This window comes from Schistocerca serialis, chromosome 4 (assembly GCF_023864345.2).
Source record: "Schistocerca serialis cubense isolate TAMUIC-IGC-003099 chromosome 4, iqSchSeri2.2, whole genome shotgun sequence".
Classification (NCBI taxonomy): domain Eukaryota; kingdom Metazoa; phylum Arthropoda; class Insecta; order Orthoptera; family Acrididae; genus Schistocerca; species Schistocerca serialis.
Window position 1 is genome coordinate 265,975,526 of NC_064641.1, and position 26,651 is coordinate 266,002,176.

Here is a 26,651-nt window from a genome sequence, read left to right on the forward strand (position 1 = left end):
GAGAAAGTCAGGGAATCACTCAAATGGACAGTGGAACACAATGGAAACAAAGGTGCAGTTATGACTAAAATTTAAATGAAGTGGGGTGCATGGGACATGCAGCCAGGTGAATGGATGGCTGATGCATCAAGGAAGATATCATGAGATTGAAGAAGATACGAAAAGCATGTGTTCAAATGAGACTATAATATACAAAGGAAGATTGTGAATATCTGAAGACAACAATGGATGGTAAAGTGCAGTAGATGTCAAATGTTTCATTATAATTGTGATAATATTGGTCATCATAATTCAGGGAGCTTTGGCTTACCCTGTGTACAACAGTATAGCTTGCAAAATAAGGTTTAAGAATCTTAAACATAAGTGAAAATTGTTATTCGCTAATGTAATAGTTTGGAATATAAATTAACATTATTTCTAGTTTTTCTCTGTATCAGGTTACTACAATAAGTGTTTTTGAGCATAATTTAATGTAATAATCAACACATTACTAAGACAATTTGTGATCCACTTAAACCACTGCTGCACAGTTGAGAGCAGTAACTTAATTTCTCCAACATCTTGTTTCATTGATGATGTTTTGCATACTTTTTGTACTAAGTCTATGGAATAAAGTGGTACATGTTCTTGCTGTATTGATATGTTGTTACTACTTAGTATGATGTATAGACATTGTAGGTGCCAAAGGTGTCACTAGAGTGTACTGCACCATTGGTATAAGTAGTGTTCGGGTGTATGACCTCAACTGAATTGATGTATATGCCTAATACAAAGTTTTAAGCAATATATTTTAAATACTTGCATGACATCGGCTATAAACTTGAGTCACACATTTATAGTCTTTATGTAATTCATAACAGATAGCTAAAAAAATTAAATTATGCCTAATAGGATTGAATTTTAACATGTGCTGAATAATATGCATCTCAAAAACATTATACAGTTGTTGCAGGATGTGGGTATAACCTATTATACAATAACTTAGAATTACAGGTGTTTCACTGAAAATACTATGTTAAACAAGGAAGAAAGTATATGGGAAATATCCTCATGTCATAATATAGTCTGGGGTAGCCCTGTATATCACGTAACTCTGGACCACCAACGGGAATAAATTTTTGATACCCCTTAATACATAGTGTTATTGCAGTTTGAAACAACTGTCTTTAATCTTTATATAGCTGTATTGCTATTCTTTGCTCCAGATACAGATACTGATATAAAACATTAAAAGATTAAAATTGCATCAAGTGAATCAAAATATTTTCGTTTTGTGGAATTCATTTCAGCTAGCATTATGTAAAGACTAAGAAAATATAATTACCAATTAAGTTTACAAGCTATTGTTCTGGAGATTTGTGAACAATTTTCCTGACATATAACTTCATTAAACATGTAAATAATTTGGTTTAAAGTTTAAGACCCTAACCTTAAATAGATTACCTGCTTAAATAGGTTACCTGCTCTGTTGATGGTGCATCTCGAATGTTATCGTTGAGGATTTGGGAAATTTGTCGTATGGCGCTTTTTGTATCATTTCTCGTCTGAAACATTGAAACAAATGAAAATTATTCACTTTTTTATACACAGTCGATTACACCACAACGTATCTGTTTACTTATATTCAGCTTTTTTTCTGGGTTGCAGTAAATATCGGTAACGAATTTCGTACATTTATGCCTATATTCCGTAAAATGTGTGACATTAATTAGAATTGTAACTGCAAAGACAGGAAAGAGAGAAACGAAAAAAAAAGTGAGGTGGAAGCAATTCGGTTGAAAATACTTTGCAAGAAGCAGGTGTAGCAGCGAATAACATCCTGCTAAAGACTATCAACGAGCCCTAAGACGTAGGCGTGATCAGATAGATAAGCACAGTATTTGTAAATAAATACAGAATAATTATCATCAGACTAACTATCGGACATACGAGTTCACGTTAGCAGAAGATGCTGCAGCATTTAAGGCAGTCACAATATTGAAACTATCCACAGAAACAGAAATGTAGCATAAGGCTAACGGTTTACTTGGTTAGCATTGCTTAATAAATGTGCTATTAAGTGTTACACAGTAAGAAATCGAAAGACACCATGAACACCTTGACCTGACGGTTCTAGTATTAGATACCCGTGGAATACGGTAATTAAAATGTTGTTCTTATGTGAACATAATTCCAGACCTGAAGGAAACCATTCCTAAAGATGAAGCAAAGAGTGAGCATGTGATGGCTAGTGAGTGCATCTAATCTTAGAATCACAACACAGCATACCTGGAGGACTTGTACATGGTACTTACTGCTGTCTTAGATAATACATTTATACCAACCAGCCATACAAGTTCAACGTACAAATATAATAATACACGAAATTACACATTTGTGTTATTGTAATTTTCATAGTCACTTATTGACAGTGTCCGTTACGTATAAAGTTATATAGATAACACAGTTTACACACACATACGTTACCCTTGTTTCACGATGTGATGTGGTGTTGCAAATAAGGTGGTGGAAACCTTGGAGTGCCAATCTAGTGATCACTTGTCTCATCTCAAAGTTTTCCTTTGTCCATGTTCGGTCAATCTCTGCTGTAAAATTCTTGATGTGTATCTTTCATTTTTTCCTTCAATTTCTTTAGTAGACTTTTCCGAAGCGCAGACATTGGTTAGCATCAGGTTTGTCCGTAGGTCTTCAGTGAGGAAGGATTACCTCGTGAGCATGTATACGACTCTGGACGAATTGTCTTGGACACTCTGATCGCTTTCTTTGAATACGGGATCGCCTTCACGCTATCTAGTGTCGTTAGGTTTTTCACTGTAAGACGTTGTCTGATGATTTCTGTGCATACGTCAGTGTTAGCGAGATTTTGACCCTTAATATTCTCTAGGCTGTCTCTGGTCTGAGGGAGCTAATGTGTTCTATTTCATGGACAGCCATTATTGCTTCACTGCTTCCTTTGTTAGATCTTGTGTGAAAAATTCTGCACTTTTTTGTATCGTGACGCTTAGAAGTTCGAAATCTGGTACTATTTTTAGTTTTCTCTCTCGTATGGAGATCTCAGCCGTCGCAGGCGCTCTGAGCAATTTCATTTCTGTTTTGTCACATTTATTTAGAAGTTGAATTTTTCGACCTAATCTACCATGACGTTTAAAGTTTCTTATAGGTTTATAATGTCCATTGAGCCTGTTAAAATACCATCTGCATATGCGTATGAGATTGCACCCTCTCTTTTGGGTATGCTTACAGTTTTCTTCTACTCCAAGGATAAGTAACAGAAGACATACTGGCTCTCTCGGAAGTACTCTGTTCGATTGAAGTATCGCTGCTGATCGGGAGAGGTTGACTGAAATCCTTAAAATTAAAGGATTTTAAGTCTGTAACTGGCATCAGCCAGCAATTTTGTGATTTTTAGTTTACTATTGCCTCACACACTTCATATACAGGTGCACCAACTCACATTAAAAGGACTGCAGTCTAGGAGTTAATGAGCAGTTGTGAGATACTGAAAAATATTACCAGTTACTGTGTATGTTATGAGGTACGGTAGTGGAAAATATTATTTTTATAGTGTCATCAATCAGTGACTCCTAGCCTTTAGAAAAAGAACCACGAGTTTCAATTACCTTCCCCTTTGAAAATTAAACTTCGGTGGCAACACAAACTGATGTTGCACATCAGTAATGCTTTTTAATCACATCACTAGATGGAATTACTAGCAGTGTTGACACTCAAACCATTTACTGCAGTTGTTTGGAATGTTGTTTATTGTTTTCCAAGCTGTTAATGTTTGCGGAGTATTCAATAAATCTCATAAAATACACAGTAAGTGGTAATATTTTTCAGTTTCTCACAAATTACGCATTAACTCGTAGACTGCAGCCCTTTTAATATCAGTTGGTGCACCTATATACGAAGTGTGTGCAGAGCAAGGCTGTAATTCGAAAAAGTACAGAAAATTTGAATAATTCGACATTTCTTTGTTACAAGCGTGAGTCCTTCATTTTTTGGTGTCCTAAAAGTTTATTTTGAAGACATGAATGTTTATGTACAATACCCTTTTAAATTCCTTGCTTCTGTGCCGGGTCTGTGCTACAGTGAGTTCAGACCATTCTTAACCTCTAGCGTTTATCCACCATATCTCAGTAATGTTGTGTTACAAGAGTATTCTGCACTAAACAACTCCTGATAATGAAATGCATTCATGTTAAGTGGAAATATGTATGTAATTTTTATTTTCATGTACATATTACGTTACCTGAAACTGATAACACAAATTCATGTCTTATTATAGCGTGTACAGAATTTCTTGGGAAAAATTGCAGAAGAAAACTGCCTGGATATATGTAAACAGTGTCACAATATTACAGCAAAACATGATCAAGGGCTGATTGATCTTTATTGTGTGAAGCAGAGGTGTCCACGAAATCACGCTCAAAGGATTAATTCTTCCAGCTTTAAATATCATATACTTAATGGAGCTACCAGAGAGAGTGTGTGTTTCGATGTATTTACAGGAGATTTTAACGTCAGTGTGAAGAGAATAAGAAGACTACGAGCACTGAAAATCGCTGTCAGAATACCCGAAGACAAGAGAGGGAGCCATATTTCCCACAGCCTACCAAGAGCAGTGCATGGTTTAGTACCATATCATATATAATTCTTTTCGTGATAAGAATGTCATTACGTAGGTGGGCAAAACGATATTACTTAAAGTGCTGACATCAACATCAAAGCGATATGGAAATTATTGCTTGAGAACACCTTCAAGAAAAAGTAATCTGTTACTTTTACCGGACATCCTTCACCGACAGTTTTAATAACAAATTTGGAAGGACACAAAGAGACGCTAGTTGCACTTGTGAGGAACTAAATGTTCAGCTGAAGTCTAATGATACAATGAAGCGCAGGGCCGTGATTCAGCTCCTTCTTCATAGGCAGAGGAGCATAAAATTTTGCACTTCTCTTCAACATTAGAAATCGGAAGCAGGTATATTAGAAGACCACACTGTTACTTTGCAGTTCGATTTAAAGTAGAACGTCTTCCTACCAAAACGTCCAGTGCAACACGCGTTTTATGCAAGGAAACTTACTTTTAATTTATATTGCTTACACATTATAAAGACCGACAAAACTACAGTATACATCTATCACAAAGATGAAGGCGATGAAAGTCCATATGAAGTTATCTCATTTATAAATGATTTATATAAAAGATGTCCCAAGAAATACGTTCAACTCCAACCGAGCAGCTAAAATAAGAATCAAACCCTCAGCAGATTTGTGATGTACCTAATTGTTTCTGGGAAATACAACACTCTCTAATGAGGGGTCACAGTTTTTTGTCCTGTGATTGGGATTTCAGCATTATAGAAAAGAAACTAAGGGAACAGGCCAGAATATCTACTGTGCATGACGTTAGAAAGGTGATTCTTACAAGTTGTAATTCTTAAAGGTCAGGCGGAAGATAAATTCCTTCTTAAAGAAATTGGTGCTACTGAGAATTAGTCTCAAGTCATGTGGACGCTGTATTACAGGAATACGTGAATTTCTGAAGAAACTGAGAAGAGTGGCAGACAAGGAAATTAACTTTCTCTATCAGCACTTTTTCAACTTTTATTTTTGATAGTATCACACTGAGCTGTATTAGAGCTTTTACGATGATCAATGGACAGTGTTTCTGGGACTCCACCATGGCCTTCTGACTGCACCAGATAAGCTATTTTACTCATCAGGAATGGTTTCAATTAAGTCTAATACAGTAACAGTCATTGAAAAATACCAACGTAATCTGCCTGACGAACAGATTCATTTCTATGAAGAAATTTTGAAGTCACCTGTAACGAACGATAGCCAAAACGACGAAGAAGTGGGGTGTGAAGTATTAATTTCTGTTGTAGAATTGCGCATGATTATGTGAAATGCAGAACTGTACATATTGTATAGTTTTCTTTAAAGATTACGATAATTTGAATAGAAGGGAGTATATGGTTTCAGAATTTTTTAAGGCACCAATTTCAGCTTTTACCAGTTAATTACATTACTTTAAAATTATATTAGAAATCCAGTCTTTTCTCAAAGAACCAGGCTTTCATCGTATTACATGAAATGTGAAGGAATATGCTAATAAGTAATAATTTTAAGATTTAAACGGTTTTTATCGATTTCCCACAAATGTATGACAGTTGATTTAACCCCATTTAAAGTATACGATTTTTCCGATCTATCCCAGGATTGCACTTATGATTCATGTCCATATTTAGTTTTCACTTGCGGTTTTCTCTAATTATTCTTTTGTCACTGGTTTCTTGTCCACAAAGTCAAAGACTTTTGTGAAGTCTATGAATTACTGGTGGTTACAAACAAAGCGCAGTTGCTCGCAGAGTTCAAGTGTGGGCTGTAATTATCGTATGGTGACCAAACTTGGTCACTGGAAATTGAAATAAGAACACCGTGAATTCATTGTCCCAGGAAGGGGAAACTTTATTGACACATTCCTGGGGTCACATACATCACATGATCACACTGACAGAACCACAGGCACATAGACACAGGCAACGGAGCATGCACAATGTCGGCACTAGTACAGTGTATATCCACCTTTCGCAGCAATGCAGGCTGCTATTCTCCCATGGAGACGATCGTAGAGATGCTGGATGTAGTCCTGTGGAACGGCTTGCCATGCCATTTCCATCTGGCGCCTCAGTTGGACCAGCGTTCGTGCTGGACGTGCAGACCGCGTGAGACGACGCTTCGACCAGTCCCAAACATGCTCAATGGGGGACAGATCCGGAGATCTTGCTGGCCAGGGTAGTTGACTTACACCTTATAGAGCACGTTGGGTGGCACGGTATACATGCGGACGTGCATTGTCCTGTTGGAACAGCAAGTTCCCTTGCCGGTCTAGGAATGGTAGAACGATGGGTTTGATGACGGTTTGGATGTACAGTGCACTATTCAGTGTCCCCTCGACTATCACCAGTGGTGTACGGCCAGTGTAGGAGATCGCTCCCCACACCATGATGCCGGGTGTTGGCCCTGTGTGCCTCGGTCGTATGCAGTCCTGATTGTGGCGCTCACCTGCACGGCGCCAAACACGCATACGACCATCATTGGCACCAAGGCAGAAGCGACTCTCATCGCTGAAGACGACACGTCTCCATTCGTCCCTCCATTCACGCCTGTCGCGACACCACTGGAGGCGGGCTGCACGATGTTGGGGCGTGAGCGGAAGACGGCCTAACGGTGTGCGGGACCATAGCCCAGCTTCATGGAGACGGTTGCGAATGGTCCTCACCGATACCCCAGGAGCAACAGTGTTCCTAATTTGCTGGGAAGTGGCGGTGCGGTCCCCTACGGCACTGCGTAGGATCCTACAGTCTTGGCGTGCATCCGTGCGTCGCTGCGGTCCAGTCCCAGGTCGACGGGCACGTGCACCTTCCGCCGACCACTGGCGACAACATCGATGTACTGTGGAGACCTCACGCCCCACGTGTTGAGCAATTCGGCGGTACGTCCACCCGGCCTCCCGCATGCCCACTATACGCCCTCGCTCAAAGTCCGTCAACTGCACATACGGTTCACGTCCACGCTGTCGCGGCATGCTACCAGTGTTAAAGACTGCGATGGGGCTCCGTATGCCACGGCAAACTGGCTGACACTGACGGCGGCGGTGCACAAATGCTGCGCAGCTAGCGCCATTCGACGGCCAACACCGCGGATCCTGGTGTGTCCGCTGTGCCGTGCGTGTGATCATTGCTTGTACAGCAGTCTCGCAGTGTCCGGAGCAAGTATGGTGGGTCTGACACACCGGTGTCAATGTGTTCTTTTTTCCATTTCCAGGAGTGTACTACGTGCTAATGCAGAAAGACCTTTTTTGTCATCAGTCTTCGGACTGGTTTGATGCAGCCCGACGCGTGTTCCTTTCCTGTGCTAACCTCCTCGACTCAGAGCAGCATTTGCAGTCTACGTCCTCAGTTAATTGCTGGATGTATACCAATCTCTTCCTCTACAGTTTTTGCTTTCTACAGCTCCTCTAGTACCGCGGAAGTCACTCCCTGATGCCTTAACATACGTCCTATCACCTTGTTCCTTCTCCTTGTCATTGTTTTCCACATATTCCTATCCTCTCCGATTCTGCGTAGAGCCTCCTCATTCCTTACCTCATCGGTCACCCAATTTTCAACATTCGTCTGTAGCACCACACCTCAAATGCTTCGACTCTCTTCTGCTCCGGTTTTTCCACAGTCCAAGTTTCACTACCGTACAATGCTGTTCTCCAGACGTACATTTTCTGAAATTTCTTCCTCAAATTAAGGCCGATATTTAACATTAGTAGACTTCTCTTGGGCAGGAATGCATTTTTTACCATTGCTAGTCTGCTTTCGATGTCCTCCCTGCTCCGTCCACCATTGGTTGTTTTACTGCCTAGGTAGCAGAATTCCGTAACTTCATCTATTTCGTAACCATCAAACCTGATGTAAAGTTTCTCACTGTTCTCACTTCTACTACTTCTCATTACCTTCGTCTTTCTTCGATTTACTCTCAGCCCATACTCTGTACTCATTAGACTATTCATTCAGTTCAGCACGTCATGTAATTCTTCTTCACTTTCATTCAGGATAGCAATGTCATCAGTGAATATTATCATTGATATCCTTTCACCTTGAGCTTTAATTCCACTCCTGGATCTATCTTTTATTTCTATCATTGCTTCCTCGATGTACAGAGTGAACAGTAGGGGCGAAAGGCTACATCAGTGTCTTAAACCCTTTTTTTACGACCACTTCGTTCTTGGTCGTCCACACTTATTGTTCTCTCCTGGCTGTTGTACGTATTGTACATGATCCGTCTCTCCCTATAGCTTACCCCTACTTTTCTCGAAATTTCGAACATGTAGTACCATTTTACATTGTTGAACGCTTTCTCCAGGTCGACAAATCCTATGAACGTGTTTTGATTTTTCTTTAGTCTTGCTTCCATTATTAACCGCAACGTCAGAATTGCCTCTCGTGCCTTTGCCTTTCCTAAAGCCAAACTGATCGTCATCTAGCGTATCCTCAATTTTCTTTACCATTCTTCTGTATATTATTCTTGTAAGCAACTTCGATGCCAGAGCTGTTAAGCTGATTCTTGCACATGTCAGCTCTTGCCGTCTTCGGAATTGTGTAGATGATGCTTTTCCGAAAGTCAGATGGTATGTCGCCAGACTCATACATTATACACCAACGTGAATAGTCGTTTTGTTGCCACATCGTTCTGATTATGAATCAAAGGCGCTACCGCTTGACCACTGGTGTCTTATGCTAGAAGAAAATTAATTCCAATTTTTATTACCAAATATGGCGCTGTACAGCATCTCGTCGATGTCTCCTTACTCATCCTGAACAAACTGTATAATCGGTGGTTAATAATGAAATCAGCAGTGTGGCTTTCTCATTTTTTTATCTTTCCTGTCCACGTCCTGTTCCTAACCCATTACATGTCGAAACACTTCTACATGTGTTTCTTGCATTTACAGGACCATATTTGCACCCGATGGCCAAAATAGAATCAAATTGTTTTCCAGCTTGAATCAGTTCGACAATAACGCATTGGAGTATCTACCAAGCTACCGCCCACATTGGACGTTCCGGGGAGGCTGCAGTTTAATCACCCGATACTACCTTCTGTCCCATCAAGGGCTTTCCATACACTCTGTAATAGGAGTTCCATCAAGCTCAGTGTTGATCTTCCTTTTCTGTTATCTTTCGAACTTTGAGATGTATTCAGTCGTTGGTCTGAGGGACGTGGGAGAATCGTACCGACAGATCGCACGGACAGTTGTCTGCAGTGCAATGATTGCAGATCGTTTTGTGACGCAATGGACACAGTTTGACAGTATGGGAAGAAGAGTAAGAACGGTTCCTTCCAGGAGGAGTACACCAGAAGATCGTAGAGTTATTCGACTGACTCATACAAATTGACGGATTACAACATCTTAAGTCAGGGCAAAGGTTAAAGGCAGACTGCCACTACGAACCGTCGGGAAAGATTACTGGAAACCATATTGTAATATCGAATTGTATGTTCCCTACACCGCTGACACCATACCACAGACAACAGAGAATTGCATGTACTAGACCGAGAGTCACCAGGGACGTTGAGTGTTATCTGTGATGTTCAGACTTAAATCTTGATTCTGTCTGTGATTCTCAGATCGAAACCACTGAGTACGTGGGTGACCTGGTGTAAGGTCACAGGACGCAGCGTTTCTCGAGACCCATACCTCTCCTGCTCCTGGACTCGTGTTGTGGAAGATACTAAATGTGACAGCAGGACTGATCTGTGAATTTTTGACTGGAGGATGAATGGTCGCCAGCATGCGACAATAACAGTGAAACCTGTTGTTATACAACCAAAGTACCAAATGGCATGCCCTAACAGGATAACGCCAGATCCCACACTGAATTTCACAGTTCAAATGCCTTGGGAAACGTAGGAGTCATTGACTGACCTGACTGGTCCCCAGATTTGTCACTCTTGCAGCCCGTCTGGGATGCGATTGAAAGACGAATTTTCATACCAGACCCCAGTCAGTAATATTCATGAAATTACAGTATCTGTTTCAGGCTCAACAGGAAATTCATCAAAATGAAATTCAGAGGCTGTCTGCTGCCATGCCAAAAGAAAAACAAGAATGTATTCGTCCTTCTGACGATGGACATGTTTGGACATTATTCAAACGGAATTAAAGTTTAATCATTTAACATCCGTTACGTCACGGGAGACCGGTGTGGCCGAGCGGTTCTAGGCGCTTCAGACGAACCGCGCGACCGCTACGGTCGCAGGTTCGAATCCTGCCTCGGGCATGGATGTGTGTGATGTCCTTAGGATAGTTAGGTTTAAGTAGTTCTAAGTTCTAGGGGACTGATGACCTCAGATGTTAAGTCCCACAGTGCTTAGAGCCGTTACGTCACGCATCGACAACCTTTGGTGACCTGCAAGCCTGATTCGTATACTTACTTAATTTCACGGTCCGTCTCGTCACGTTACGCGACAGCAGCTCTCCTAGCGCTTAAAGACAAAACTATATTGTCCATGGCGTTAATGTTTCCAGGGTAACGCGCCGATGTGAATGGTATCCTTTTCCCGAAACGCGACGCCAACAAGTTTGGTCTCAAAACAGGCTTTTTTGAGAAAAGATAAATTTTATGTTCACATCTGAAGACGTTTACATTTACGCGTCGTAAACTTTCTTGAATTACGGCTCTTCGGAACAGCAATATAAAAACTTGCTTGCAAAATTCTGCTACGCATCACTTTCATGCCCACGCATTTGTTCCGTAGACCGGACTGAAATCATTCATGGTTCGAATCCGGCCAGCTATCCCTCTGTTCTCCAGCCGTGGGTTATGTGATGAACATCACCACAAATTTTTATAAATGTGCTTCGTAGTGTAACACTTTTCACCGGTCTCTGCCTCTCCAGATAAACATCATAAACGACATAGTGTTAAACGTGGATTATCAGAACGTTTTTGTGAAAATGTAGTACGTAAGCTAGAGACTTTAAAAAGGGAAATGGGTGGATTGATGTTAGATGCACTGAAAATTAATGAGTGGTGGCAGGAAGAACGGGACTACTGGTCAGGTGAGTACGGAGTTATAAACACAAAATCAAATAACTGTACTGTAGAATTAACTCTATCGATAATGAATAAGAAAATAGGAATATGGGTAAGCTGCTATCAACAGCATAGTGCATGCATCACCTTAGCAAAAATAGATACGAAACCAACACCCACCGCAGCAGTACAAGTTTATACGTGAAATAGCTCCGTAAATGATGAGGTGGTTGAAAACTCATATGAACGTTCATGGCATGTATAACATGCACCAATAAGGCAACACCTAATAAACTTTACGACGCGGTAACATATACTAACTCCTTTGACGGACGGTAACGGTGTGTCAGTGCACCAGGAGTCGAAATACAAAGAGCAATAAAATTAAAGGATCACTTTTCGAAACCTCGAAATTGTCCCCCGCGACACATAAGTTTGAAATTTCACTCAAAGGTGCCTATAACCTTCCTCTGTAATGGTGCAGAAACATGGTGCCCTGCGACATCACTCCCAGGCCCGGCCATGCTTCGAGCAGCAAAGTGTCGACACACGCGGAAAGAAGGCTGCAGCTCAGAAGTTCTTGTGAGCTGTAAGGTCAGTTAAGGATATCACAATGTCACCAAATTTCGCCGCAATTCTGCCTAACTCCACCGTGGACGTCTCACACGATAACTAGGTGGTCATATCACCTCTTACCCACATTCCATCCCTTCTCTTGACGCCTGTGCGATGGAGGTCAAACCGCGAAAAACGGAGGTGCAATCACGCTGTATTATGTGGGTAGCCGAGGTGGCATAAAGGGCGTCAATGAATCCACTCCTTTCCCTGGGGGAATGGGGAATTGATTCCCACATATTTCACGGTCAAAAATGACATTTCTATGTACGTTATCAGAAAGGTTTTCTTGACACCCTTTGTCACAGGTAACACCGCCGAACGTTTTAAGCCTCCTATAAGGACACTGAGGGGCTGCATCCTCATTGAATGCGACTGAACACCTGTGGAGTGCAGAGAGACCACAAGTTTTGCCTACGTGTACAGACTGGAACCACTAGGAACCGTTTAAAACCATTCCACGAAATTTGAATGTGATCCGAAATACTCCCTCCTGTGGCGTGACCGCACAGAGTGCAACATGTACAAGTGTGAATGAAACGGCACAGGGTCTGTCTAAGACCCCGCAGTTCGGCAATACCTTCGCTGCCACCCACGAAACTTTACTGAGCACGTTATAAATGTACCTCTCATAAATGTGGACAGCAATTCAACCTGGAGCCGACTCTAGCGCCTGAGCGTTAGCAATACCTTCCACATCCTTCTATGCGGTCTGCCTAGCTTCAGGCACCAGAACAGCGAAGAAGCTGAATTGGTGTCTAAATTTCTGACATGTACGTTTGTTTACAATGTGCTTAGTAAAGTTGCGTGGGTAGCGCCGAGGGTATTGCCGAACTGGCGAGGAGGGGGCGGTGATAGTTTACAGGTACACTTTGCTGTTTGAACCACGTATATGTTAAATTGCCCTCCCACTTGATGACGCCATAGGAGGGTGTTGAAGAAGCATAAGTACCCTTTACTGCTCCTGATGACGTTCAAATTTCGCCCAGTGGTTCTGAACAGTGCTTAGTGGTTGCACCCTTTACAATCGCGTCGCACACCCAAGTGGTGAGATCACCTTCAATGTCGATGCAGCCCCACAGTCTCCCTAGAGAACTCTTGAAATGTCCCAGGATGTCAGCAGGGTCAAAGTAAGTCGAGAACACTTCCCGCTCATCAGTTCATTGCACTTTGTTGTTTTCTACAGCGAAATGTGTGCGAATCAATGCCTCAGGTAGAGGAGTGGTGTCCTTGACGCCCTTTTTGCCACTCCAGATGCGTATTCCTGTCTATTCTGAACGGCGTTGCGACGGTGTGTCTGAAATGTTTTCCTCGGGCACGCATAAGGAAACCGCGTGATTTCAACGCTGGGTATCGCGGTTCTGACCTGCATCGCCTAGGCATCAAAAGATGTGGTGGTATGTGGGTAAGAGGAGCTGTGACGAGCTTCTCATAGCGTGACCCGTCCCCTGTGGCACTGTGCAGAATTGTGACATAATTTGGTGCCAATGTGATATCATTAACTCACCTTGTAGCTCGATAGCTCGAATGAACTACTGAGGTATGGCTTCCGTCTTCCTCCTGTTTCGACAGCTCACTGTTTGAAGCGTCGCCGAGCCAGAGCGCGACGTCGCAGGGCGCCACGCTTTCGCACCATTATACGGAGCAAGGTGGTAGGTGCCTTCGAGAGAAGTGTCGCAAAATGGTTCAAATGGCTCTGAGCACTATGGGACTCAACTGCTGAGGTCATTAGTCCCCTAGAACTTAGAACTAGTTAAACCTAACTAACCTAAGGACATCACGAACATCCATGCCCGAGGCAGGATTCGAACCTGCGACCGGAGCGGTCTTGCGGTTCCAGACTGCAGCGCCTTTAACCGCACGGCCACTTCGGCCGGCGAAGTGTCGCAGTAATGCGGCGCAGCGGGAGACGATTGTGGGGTTCTGAAACAGTAATACTTTAATTCCGTTGCGCCGTATAGGGCATTACTACAGACATTAACCTGTGATTAGATATAAACCAGTTAAAATATCCCGGTATTCTACCAACATCTATTGTGCGTCATGTAAAGTTGTGATCTCACCTCTCTAAGAACCCTGAAGAACGTAAAGAGCAGCCGAGGCAGCTGGAACAGTGCGACCTGTCGCCGTGGTCGTGTAGAGCTCTGCTGGGACTCCTGCAACAGTGACACAAAACCTCCAAATGCGTGAAGTACATGTCAAGTACATGGCACTGTCAATGAATTGCCATAAAACAGAACTTTCCTGTAGCAAACAATTTTTCTCAATTCTCCTTCAATGCTGAAGAGTATACTAAGCCAAAAAGTAACTGTAGGAAAATGGGACTTCTTGAAAGCGATTACTTAGCTGTGGTACTCACAAATACGGGAGCAATGACTAATTGACTCTATATAATGGATCACACCGAGAGTTCACACCCTTACAACATTCTCTGATGAATACTACGTACAATGAAAGGGACGGGTTGGGCTAACTCAGTAAATATTTCCTTCTCGTCAGTGGGGTAGTTACATCGGGTAAAACGAGTTTTCTGTTGCTTAGGCCGCGTGAACAACACTAAGGGTATTCATTTTTGCCCACATTGGATAAAGCACATTTTGAAACAAGGAAAACGATCTATTTTAGCCGAATTTGCACCTAGAATCATTGAAAAAGTTGGCGAGACACACACCAGTGAGCTGACATATTTTGCAGATTTTCATTCGATAACGTAGTAGGTAATAATTCCTGAGGTAGCCCTTCTTTAACAAAGAAAGTTTTCGTTGCTCAAAAACGTGCTGAAAGGAAAACATGTGGTGCTCATTCCAATCATTGTATAGGTCTGATATAACTCATCTTTAAGAAAGAAAGTCTTCATTGTTAAAAAGCGTGCCGTAACAATAATACGTGGTACTCACACACTATCATCTTGCAGATATCTGTTTAAGGAGTTGCCATTCTGACTTCTGCTTCACAGTATATTTATTCCCATAAGAAATTTGTTGCAAACAATCATATTCTGTTTCAGTTCAAAAGAAACGATCATGTTCATAATTACATTACGACAAAATAATGATATCACTTACTCCATATTAAGGTTGTCCTCATTAGAAAAAAAGAGTGCACAATGCTACGACCAAAATTTTTGATCACTTACCCAGTAATAAAGTGTGTCTGTCAGACAGCAAAACAAAATTTGAAAACTGAAAAAGTTTCTCCTTGAAACTCTGACTATTCAGCAAAACATTTTCTGTTATTATGATGAGTGAAAGGTGGTGGGTAGGAAGAAGGAATTACTACTTCACATCGGTATGTTAAAAGAACGAAAATGTTTGAAAAGCATATATATTCAAAACGTCGCTATGTTTACAAGTTAATTGGTGATGTGAATGTAAAATGACTCGTTCCACAACGAGCCGTGCATGGCTCTTGTTCCCGCCATCATGAATTTTACACCCTGTTTTTAACGTACTTCCATCTCACTACATTCGTTTAAATTAATACTGTCATTGAGTTGCTACTATGCCTGACCATGAGCGGCGTTAGCAGCGCGTATGGATATATCCCCCCTCGTAGTATCGTTGCTCGACTGCTATTACTTCCCGCTCGTTGTCTCTTGGAATGGAGTTGGTCGCAGATCGGATCGCGAGTTCGGGTCTGCCAGTCAGTTGGAACGTGTCTGGAGCGCAGTCCCGACCTGCCAGTCGTGGAGTTGCAATGCGGCACTAGTGCAGTCGGGTAAAGCAGCAGTGGGGTCTGTGTCGACATGGCTCGCCCGACCATTGCCGCCACGCATCACTTCAGCCGGGCTAAGGTCTTGGTGGATCGTCGGGCGGTCGTCCTCCCGGACTACGCGTTTTGGCTCGCCGATCGTGCATGAGTCGCCTGTGTGTGTGTGCATCGACTTCCGATTTGTCTTTGTGCGTGCTTAGTTACTGTTGGGTATCGTTCAGGTCTTCGTGCAAGTGTTTGTCAGGTGTGTGTGTAGTTTGTGATTTGGATTGACTAGTTATTTTAAATGTCGTCGGCGTATTGGCTCTGAAAGGTCGGTCGTCTCATCGGGCTACGTGCAACTGGTTCTCTGAGCGCTTCTGGGCCCTTTCAGTTACCATCTTGTGGAACTTTGGTCGTTCCTTTCCTGGTGCAGGGATGTCGTTTAGCCCATGGGAGTGTTTCCTCTGCATGGCGGGGTCCGAGTCAGTATTTCCGCCGTTGTGTGTCTGGAAGTAAGTGGGAAACCAGTGAGACGCCCGCTAAACCCGCTGGGCGGAACAGGTAATAGGATTGTGGAAAGGGCCAAGGGATGAAGTCAGTTTCTGCTTCTATTTGTCGTTTATTGTAATTTAGCAACTCTTTCAAGACTGAAGGCCTCCAACAAGAAATCTTAACAAGATAAAGATCCAGTTAAGATAGCAATAAAATAATTAAAAAAACAACATGCGCAAAGTGCAATAATAATGGCTGAGAGCCACAATTTCAAAAGTTTTAGAATATATTACCATAGACCTTAAAAGGCAGAAGGCCAATAGGAAATCTGAAAACAAATCAAAAATTCAATTAATATAGCAATAAAATAATTTAAAACTCAAAATCAACATATAGAAGGTGCAACACAAACCGCTGAGTGTCACAATTAAATTTCAAACTTCAGAATATATTACCATAATCTTTAAAGCCAGAAGGCCACAGTGTTTAAGCTTGAAAAATTTAAAAATTAATTTTGCAAATTTTTAAGAAAACAAAACAAATAACCATAAGCTTAAAATTTAAAATAGCTGACAACAGGTAATTAAACACCGGTGGCACTCAGAAGGCTTCCATGGAGGTCGGTCTGCACTCGTTCACGTAGATGAGACAGGTGGTAAGCCGAACTATAGTTGATCCGTCGGAATCCAACCAAGGGACAGCCACGGACCGGCCGACACAACGACTTGCTTGCCACCCATCGTTATATGAGAACTCAAACACAAAAGTTGAGAACGTGATTATCCGCTATATGTATCGAACCACACAACATGAATGGACGTGGCTTGGGTAGTTGAAACCACCACTGAACTTTGACGTCCTGTGTCAGTTAACCACGAAGATGGTAGCGATCGGACGGCTCCACACGCGCTCCGATACTGTGCAGGGACCGGCAGCGGACCCAGCAGTCTGCACCACGCGGAGATATCTTCCCCAGTCCGCAGCAACCAACCGACTTCCTGCTGGTCTGTCCACGACCGCTGGTCCGTCGCGACTGCACTGCTGGTACGTCTCCCGTTTACTTCCAGACACATAACGACGGAAATACTGGCTCGAACCTCCCCCCCCCCCCCCCCCCCATGCAGAGAAAACACGCCCATTGTCTAAACGACATCCCTGAACCAGGAAAGGAACGACCAAAGTTCCACAAGATGGTAATTGAAAGGGCCCAGAAGGGCTCAGAGAACCAGTTGCACGTATCCCGATGACACGATCGACCTCTCAGAGTAAATACGCCGACGACATTTAAAATAACTAGTCAATCCAAATCACAAACTACACACACACCTGACAAACACTTGCACGAAGACCTGAACGATACCCAACACACAAAGACAAATCGGAAGTCGATGCACACACACACAGCCGACTCATGCACGATCGGCGAGCCAAAACGCGTAGTCCGGGAGGACGACCGACCGACGATCCACCAAGACCGTGGCCCGGCTGAAGTGATGCGTGGCGGCAATGGTCGGGCGAGCCATGTCGTCGCAGACCTCACTGCTGCCCCACCCGACTACACTAGTGCCGCATTGCAACACCACGACTGTCAGGTCCGGACTGCGCTCCAGACACGTTCCAACTGACTGGCAGACCCGAACTCGCGATCCGAACTGCGACCAACTCCATTCCAAGAGACAGCGAGCGGGAAGTAATAGCAGTTGAGCAAAGATACTACGAGGGGGGATATATCGATACGCTCTGCTAACGCCGCTCATTGTCAGGCAAAGTAGCAACTCAGTGACAGTAGTAATTTAAATGAACTTAGTGAGATGGAAGTACGTTAAAAACAGGGTGTAAAATACGAGGGCAGTTCAATAAGTAATGCAACACATTTTTTTTTCTGAAACAGGGGTTGTTTTATTCAGCATTGAAATACACCAGGTTATTCCCCAATCTTTTAGCTACACAACACTATTTTTCAACGTAATCTCCATTCAATGCTACGGCCTTACGCCACCTTGAAATGAGGGCCTGTATGCCTGCACGGTACCATTCCACTGGTCGATGTCGGAGCCAACGTCGTACTGCATCAATAACTTCTTCATCATCCGCGTAGTGCCTCCCACGGATTGCGTCCTTCATTGGGCCAAACATATGGAAATCCGACGGTGCGAGATCGGGGCTGTAGGGTGCATGAGGAAGAACAGTGCACTGAAGTTTTGTGAGCTGCTCTCGGGTGCGAAGACTTGTGTGAGGTCTTGCGTTGTCATGAAGAAAGAGAAGTTCGTTCAGATTTTTGTGCCTACGAACACGCTGAAGTCGTTTCTTCAATTTCTGAAGAGTAGCACAATACACTTCAGAGTTGATCGTTTGACCATGGGGTAGGACATCGAACAGAATAACCTCTTCAGCGTCCCAGAAGACTGTAACCATGACTTTACTGGCTGACGGTATGGCTTTAAACTTTTTCTTGGTAGGGGAGTGGGTGTGGCGCCACTCCATTGATTGCCGTTTTGTTTCAGGTTCGAAGTGATGAACCCATGTTTCATCGCCTGTAACAATCTTTGACAAGAAATTGTCACCCTCAGCCACATGACGAGCAAGCAATTCCGCACAGATGGTTCTCCTTTGCTCTTTATGGTGTTCGGTTAGACAACGAGGGACCCAGCGGGAACAAACCTTTGAATATCCCAACTGGTGAACAATTGTGACAGCACTACCAACAGAGATGTCAAGTTGAGCACTGAGTTGTTTGATGGTGATCCGTCGATCATCTCGAACGAGTGTGTTCGCACGCTCTGCCATTGCAGGAGTCACAGCTGTGCACGGCCGGCTCGCACGTGGGAGATCAGACAGTCTTGCTTGACCTTGCGGCGATGATGACACACGCTTTGCCCAATGACTCACCGTGCTTTTGTCCACTGCCAGATCACCGTAGACATTCTGCAAGCGCCTATGAATATCTGAGATGCCCTGGTTTTCCGCCAAAAGAAACTCGATCACTGCCCGTTGTTTGCAACGCACATCCGTTACAGACGCCATTTTAACAGCTCCGTAAAGCGCTGCCACCTGTCGGAAGTCAATGAAACTATACGAGACGAAGCGGGAATGTTTGAAAATATTCCACAAGAAATTTCCGGTTTTTTCAACCAAAATTGGCCGAGAAAAAAAATGTGTTGCATTACTTATTGAACTGCCCTCGTACATGATGGCGGGAACAAGGGCCACGCACGGCTCACACATCATTACGAATTATTGTGCAAATGGTCGATGGAACTTGAAGAAAACAAAGTCAAGTCTGTACTGATCTACAGACTGCAGCAGAAATTTTGCACCGTCAAATTAACGATCGGCTGATTTATTAGTCTTTCACTCTGTTCTCTTCTTAAAATACACGTATAAAACTTAACGTATGATGATACTAGTGAAATATTTTGTAGAAGTCAATTTTAGGTTTCTAAAAATACGCTGATCAGCAGAAACATTATGACTAACGTCCACCGCGAGCTTGGGTACCACCTCGTGACGTTACGGACAGGTGATGCGGTGCGGGAAGTATGTAAGCGGTGCAGAGAATGGGGAACCACTCTAACGACACTGAAGGTAGAAAATGTGGAAATCAGTGATACAGTATTTTGAAAAGCATCATAGTGAACCTATGTTGTCACCGCCACCAAGGCCACGTTATCTGAACCCTATTGAGCGCATCTTTGTGCCTTTTTACCAAAGCTCAATAATTTAGCGAAACTGTGTGACCTGTGCACCTATCTGCTGCGACGTCTGTTACGTCGCAAAATAATGTACCTGGTGTATCTATGAAAAAACTACTACGCCTTCCCTGGCAACACAGGCTATGGAGCGGAGGACTGTTAAGCAACACCCTAGTCACGGGCAGTGAATGTTCTGGCGCAATGCAACAAAATAACGTCACAGTGAGAGAGGTTGCCTCAATGTTATGACAATCCGCCATGAAGTAACAAGAGTAATTCACACTGCAAGGAAGCTCATTCAGGAAGCTGACAAAGTGATGGAGCTAGTCAGTGAATCTGAAGAATGAATTTGTGCAATATTACCACTCTGGCTTGGTTGCTTCAGGAGATGACTGAACAAAACAAGCAGAGCGAATGAAGTCATCGAGAGTGACGACTGGCTGCGACCACCTGCAGCTCGTTCTGCGGAGGGCTTGCTGTAGTTGGCCAGAAGGGTCTCATACATATTCCTCAGATCAATCATTCTCGGTTTTGCTCAGTTTGCTCACGTGTTCTCAGACATTCTTCACGTGCATACGTGTAGCTGAGCTACACCGCCAGCGCTAGACTAACTCCAAGTCGAAGACCGTTCATAACACACGATGATTCAGGCAGTCACTTACTCATGCTTTAAGCTCTGGGAGCTGACAGCATCCGACTAAAGAGAAGACTGCACGAACACTACACGGCATCTTCACACCGCCGAGTCAGCTACTGGGTTACTACCTACTGAGTGTGGGCACCTTCCTGGTGAGGGGGGGCGGAGGAGGGGGGGGGTGTTTGTATCGAAACTGGTTGCTGTTCGGCCTTTGTACGACCACGATATCGCTAACCATCGCCCAAAGTGGGCACGCGCCTTTGATATCGAGCTTGCTAGGGGTGACAGTTTGAATACCGTCCTCTCCTGTGCTGTATTCCGCCCGAAGAGAGGCAGCATCTTGGTCGGGACTGTCATTCATCCACGCGTGATCTCTGGAGCGCTGGCAGCCCTGCTGACTCCAGCGAGTGATGCAGTAGACACACGCCACTGCCCAGACGTACCTGCCAATGATGGCCCGCTGGGCTCTGCAGCTCACTACGTCATCCGGGGGTCACCGGTCCCTCCTTCACCGGCGACCACACCTGTGTGTCTAACACGAACAAAATCTGAACCTACCAGTGATGCCTTACTGGCGGCTTGCCTCTTCATTCCAGTCCCCAGCACTCACAACTCACGTACTCTAGAGGGACACGGTGTTATTTCCTGACCTACGCACAGCTCCTTCCACAGGAGAGCTCGTATCCAGGGCTCCTACAATATTATCATAAGCGTACGAAGGGCATGTCGAATCCGCGCCACGCTGAATCGCTGCTGTGTAGCATTCGAAAGATGGACCATTATGCTATTAAGCAAATGCAGATAATGTTTTGGCTGATCAATGTATAATACATACTTTTGCAAGTATTTCAAAGATCGTGCCTTTACTAAGCCACCTAATCTGATGAAAGTGCCTTATTCTTTCTTAATTCTTCTTTCCGCCATCAGCCGTGTGCCGTGGTTAAATTTCAGTGTATCCAGCTTGACAGCAGCAGGCGCAGCACTACGGTACGTCGACACAAACCTGATGCAGAGGGCGCAGAGCCGTCTCCTGACACAGGCAGAAGGCTACCAGCGCCGCACAGTACAGGAACAACAGCCGAGGCCACATGGCTGCTGAAACACAAGTTAAATGTAATGATAACGGGTAAAGAACTACAAGACATTTGCTACATACAATGCACGAGATCCTTAATTGATTTTTCGGTAAAATGAGAAGCTATTTCGTAGGGAAGGCTGTAGATGTGGTGTTGTATGTACATTTATTAGAAAAGTGTGTAAATCATCTGACATAAAACAGAATACAGTGAAAAGCTATTGAGTTAAGTGTATGTGAATTCAAATACTTATGTAAGGGATTCTTACATACACCATTAGGTAATTTCTTTTTCTTTTACAGAATTTGGAGTTCTGAATATTAGACTTAAAATTGAAAATTCTGCCTCGTGACTTCAAGTAAACTTCGTAACGCAACTCCTAAGACAGACTAACTGATTAACTTACTAATCTCTTACAATGTGTCACAGATGTTACAAGAGATTGTCATATACGATGAGGATAGTGAAACTTCAGTCGGCCAGATACTACATTTATTGCCAAACAGACGTATTGTTAATATTAACATTAAACAGCATAGCTGTATAAAGGTAACTACATTTATTGTGTCACCATCATTTTTCTTTAATGAATCGTCAGGTGAGCTGTAGTTCAACAAACTGAAGTTTTGTTTTATTCAACTGGAGGTCATCCAATGATATTTGTCGAACGAAACCAATGGCGACATAACAAGTGTACGTTATTACAGCTTTTATTTGCACTAACAATAATGAGCTGTAGAGCAAAAGGTGATCAAGTTTATTTAGGTGTGTTATTATAAGACTGGGATGGCATATTAATGTTTCAAATCAGAAGGTAATTAAATTTGCGTTTAATAATGATTACAGAGTAAATAATAATTATACCAGAAAACGAACGATTAATGGAAACAACAGGACTTTTAATTGCAAACTACAGAAAGTAATTTTGAAAGGGGTCTCAAAACAGTGTCAATGAACCATTTGACTTATTCTTCTGTAATTATAAATTTTGCTTTGATCTTGCATTTCTAATGAATAAAATGGAAGTTAAGATAAAGTTAAATACATGGGTAAAACTAGGTACAAATATATCACCAGGAACTCCCACAGTGTTAAATACAGCAGCAAAATAAATCAATCAGTTAAATCATTAATTATACTGGGAAGCAGAAATAAAGTAACATACAAGATTCATCATAATCAATGTATGTAATCCAAATAACGATAAGACAGTATACTGATTTTAGCTGAAGTAAGAAATCAATTAGTAAACAAAAATAAGACGTGTCTTGTCTTAAATGGGCCCTGCGGCATTAAACAAAGTTCAAGGAAAATAAACTTACAGTTAACTCATCTAATCAAGGTTTCGCTTGGTATGGGAATAATTCAAAAAAATCTAAAATTGCTAGTTGTAAAGCCATTTCGCCGGCAGCTGTGGCCGAGCGGTTCTAGGCGCTTCAGTCCGGAACCGCGCACCTGCTACAGTTGCAGGTTTGAATCCTGCCTCAGGCATGGATGTGTGTGGTGTCCTTAGGTTAGTTAGGTTTAAGTAGTTCTAAGTCTAGGGGACTGATGACCTCAGATGTGAAGTCCCATAGTGCTTATAGCCATTTGAACCATTTTGTAAAGCCATTTCACATAACGTATGATACAAGAGATGTTAGAAGCTGTAGATGTTTCATTATTATTCAGCTTTTATAACATAACAAGAATCATGCATGGAAGGTTATTTACTTGAATAAGAATGAAATACAACTTAATGCTCTAAATGGGTTCAGGAAAAGCAAATTTACTTAAACAACAGACTTTGAGTTTACAAAGTACGTCATCAATGCCACAGAGAAACATGCAATTGACTATTGGTTCCTTCTATACCTACATAAAACGTTTCATCTGATCTATCATGATCTAATACTTAGGCAATCATGGTATCTGTAGAGTTCCCTGTAACTTAAGTCTTACCCTCTGGCAGGCAATAAGTGGGAGAAATAGGCTACGTAACCGAAAGTAATTTTTCTGTGTGTAGGAAAGTTACCTATGGAGTACTTCATAGGTATGTGTCAGGCCATCTTCTGATCTTTATTTTCATAAGTGATATCACTTTCTTCAGAAGAGGCACAGTGTCTTTTTCTTTTTGCAGTTGATAGTAGACCATTATACTAAAGGGCATAATGTGACTGATTTATTGCAAAAGGTTCTGTGAAGCAGAAGAAGGAGAAAGACAGTTTACAAATATTTGTCAGAAGAAACGTTATAGATGAGCTTTAGAGAAAAAAAAATAGTTCTGTAAGTAATATAACCCTGTTATTAGGGAGTCATTGCATTGATCAAATATTCCACATAAACTTTCTAGGAGTTTGAGTGGTTGATTATATCAGATGGGGAAAGGGTATGTGTTTTGAGAAAACACACAGTATTCAATTTTGTACAATAATTACCGCCATACGAACAACTGGTGTAGTCCATGAACGGGAGTTTACAAACACGTTAGAAGGTTCCAAATATTGGGTGTACGTGTTGACGAAAACTTATACTGGAAGAAGCATATTAGTGAGCTTCTCAGTCAATGAAGTTGAGCTACTTTTCCCCTTCGTATAACTGCTAGTCTCTGAAACAAACGATTCACCCTCCGTACTCATTTTGCATATTTCCACTGAATAATGTATTGTGGAATACTTTTGTGGGTTACTCGCATCTTAGAAAATATTGATGGCACAAAAGCGAGCAGTAAAAGTAATAAGTGATGTTCACACACAATACACCATGTAAATACCTCTTCAAGGAGCTAGACATTTTAACTACACGGACCCAGTACACATATTCGCTAATTAAATTCATCGTAAATAGTGCATCACAATTTCAGAAGAACAGTGTTGTCCATAGCTAGACCACTACAGGAAAAGTGATCTGTTTTACCCATGATTAACACTGTCAGTGGCTCGGAAAGGTGTTCAATATGCAGCAACAAAAATTTTTGATTATTTGCGTAATTCCATAAAATGCGTGACAGGCAGCAAAGCAAGCTTTAATTCTAACATAATCAACTCATTCTAGTCGATGGGCAAATTTTATGTTTAAAAGCTGGTAGCCTGTAGAAGGAAGAAAAAATTGTTTCAAGTGCAGTTTAAGAAGAGGACTAAATAATAATGTGTTCAGTAATGTTAACGCTAATCGTGTACATATATCCTGTAAAGTGATTCGCTATAAATTATTACACTAAAAGAATTGTTCAAATGATCCATGGAACACTTAACTAAAAAAAGAGGTAAGTGACTTTTATAAACCGAATACAATGTTGCGTGCATTTCCAGCTGGAATAATTTATTTATGTTACCATAGGTTAAAGAAGTCTGTGATGTATTTTATATGTGTCATATACACCGATGATCCAAAGAAAGTAATATCGTGTAGGACCACCGCGAGCACGCATAAATGCCGCAACACGAAGCGACATGAAATCGATTAATGTCTGAAGTAGTGCTGGAGGGAATTGACACCATGAACCCTGCAGGGCTGTCCATAAATCCGTAACAGTGCAAGGGTGTGGATATGCCCAATAATGTTCATGTCTGGGGAGCTTGGGGGCCAGCGGAAGTGTTAGAAGAGTGTTCCTGGAGCTATTTTGTAGCAATCCTGAACGTGTGGGGTGTCGCACTGTCCTGCTGGAATTGCCCAGGTCCGTCGGAATGCATAGTGGACATGAATGGATGGAGGTGATCGGACAGAACGCTTATGTACGTGTCACCTGTCAGACGTATCTACACGTATCGCTCCAAGTACACATGCCCCACACCATTAAGGAGCCTCCACCAGCTTGAACCGTACCCTGCTGACGTGAGGGGTTCATGGATTCATGAGGTTTTCTGCATACCCGTACACGTCCATCCGCAAAATACAATTTGAAACGAGACTCATCCGACGAGGCAACATGTTTCCAATCATCAACAGTCCACTGTCGGTGTTGATGGTCCCAATGAGGCGTAAAGCTTTGTCTCGTGCAGTCATCAAGGGTACACGAGTGGGCCTCCGGCTACAAAAGCCCATATCGATGATGTTTCGTTGAATGGTTCGCACGCTGACACTTTTTGATGTCCCAACATTGAAATTTGCAGCAATTTGCGGGAGGGTTTCATTTCTGTAACGTTGAACGATTCTCTTCAGTCGTCGTTGGTCCCATCCTTACAGGATCATTTCCCGGGCGCAACGATGTTTCATGGGATTTCTAATATTCACAGTACACTCGTGATAAGGTCGACTGGAAAATCCCCACTTCATCGCTACCTCGGAGATGCTATGTACCATCGCTCGCGCGCCGATTACAACACTATTTTCAGACTCACATCTTGATAACCTGCCATTGTAGTAGCAGTAACTGATATAACAACTGCGCCAGACAGTTATCTCATATAGGCGTTGCCCATCGCAGCTCCCTGTTTTGCGTGTTCACATATACCTGTATTTGAATACACATGCCTATACAAGTTTCTTTGGCGCTTTAACGGAGAAGGAAAATCTCTAACGCTGAGTCATTATTTCAGGCAGTCAGGTACACAGAAAGTGGCTGGTACTCTCGTAGAGGAATAATATTTGTGAGAGTGAAGATAAGTGTGTGACGTCCAGTCAGTGGTGTGTGTGTGTGTGTGTGTGTGTGTGTGTGTGTGTGTGTGTGCGCTTGTGCGCACTTATGAGTCTAGAAGTACAGTATTTGTAGAAGAACTAGAAAATAAGATATTCATTGCTGTTGTTGTGTACAACTAGCGACTCATCTCAGCTTCGTAGGGTATGGCCGGACGACTAATCTGATGAAGAGGTAATTTTATTTGTGGGCCACTGCCTAGAGTTTCCATTAGACTTCTGAGAACAAAGT

At 42.6% G+C, this 26,651-nt stretch overlaps 1 protein-coding gene across 3 annotated transcripts in view; it reads right to left on the reverse strand.

Annotated features, from left to right (window-relative positions):
* Positions 1-26,651, reverse strand: part of LOC126473715 (uncharacterized) — a 115,612-nt gene that overhangs the window by 53,284 nt on the left and 35,677 nt on the right. For 2 of the 3 annotated variants that reach the window (XR_007586519.1, XM_050100959.1), the window contains exons 2-4: positions 21,733-21,821; positions 14,279-14,371; positions 1,461-1,544 (exon numbers count right to left, since the gene is read on the reverse strand). Coding sequence is in view for 2 of the 3 variants with exons in the window: in XM_050100959.1 (XP_049956916.1) it covers positions 1,461-1,544; positions 14,279-14,371; positions 21,733-21,819 (264 nt within the window). In the remaining variant the exon portion in view is untranslated. Of the gene's footprint in view, positions 1-1,460; positions 1,545-14,278; positions 14,372-21,732; positions 21,825-26,651 lie in introns of all 3 variants that reach the window. The other variant, XM_050100960.1, reaches the window with a different exon arrangement.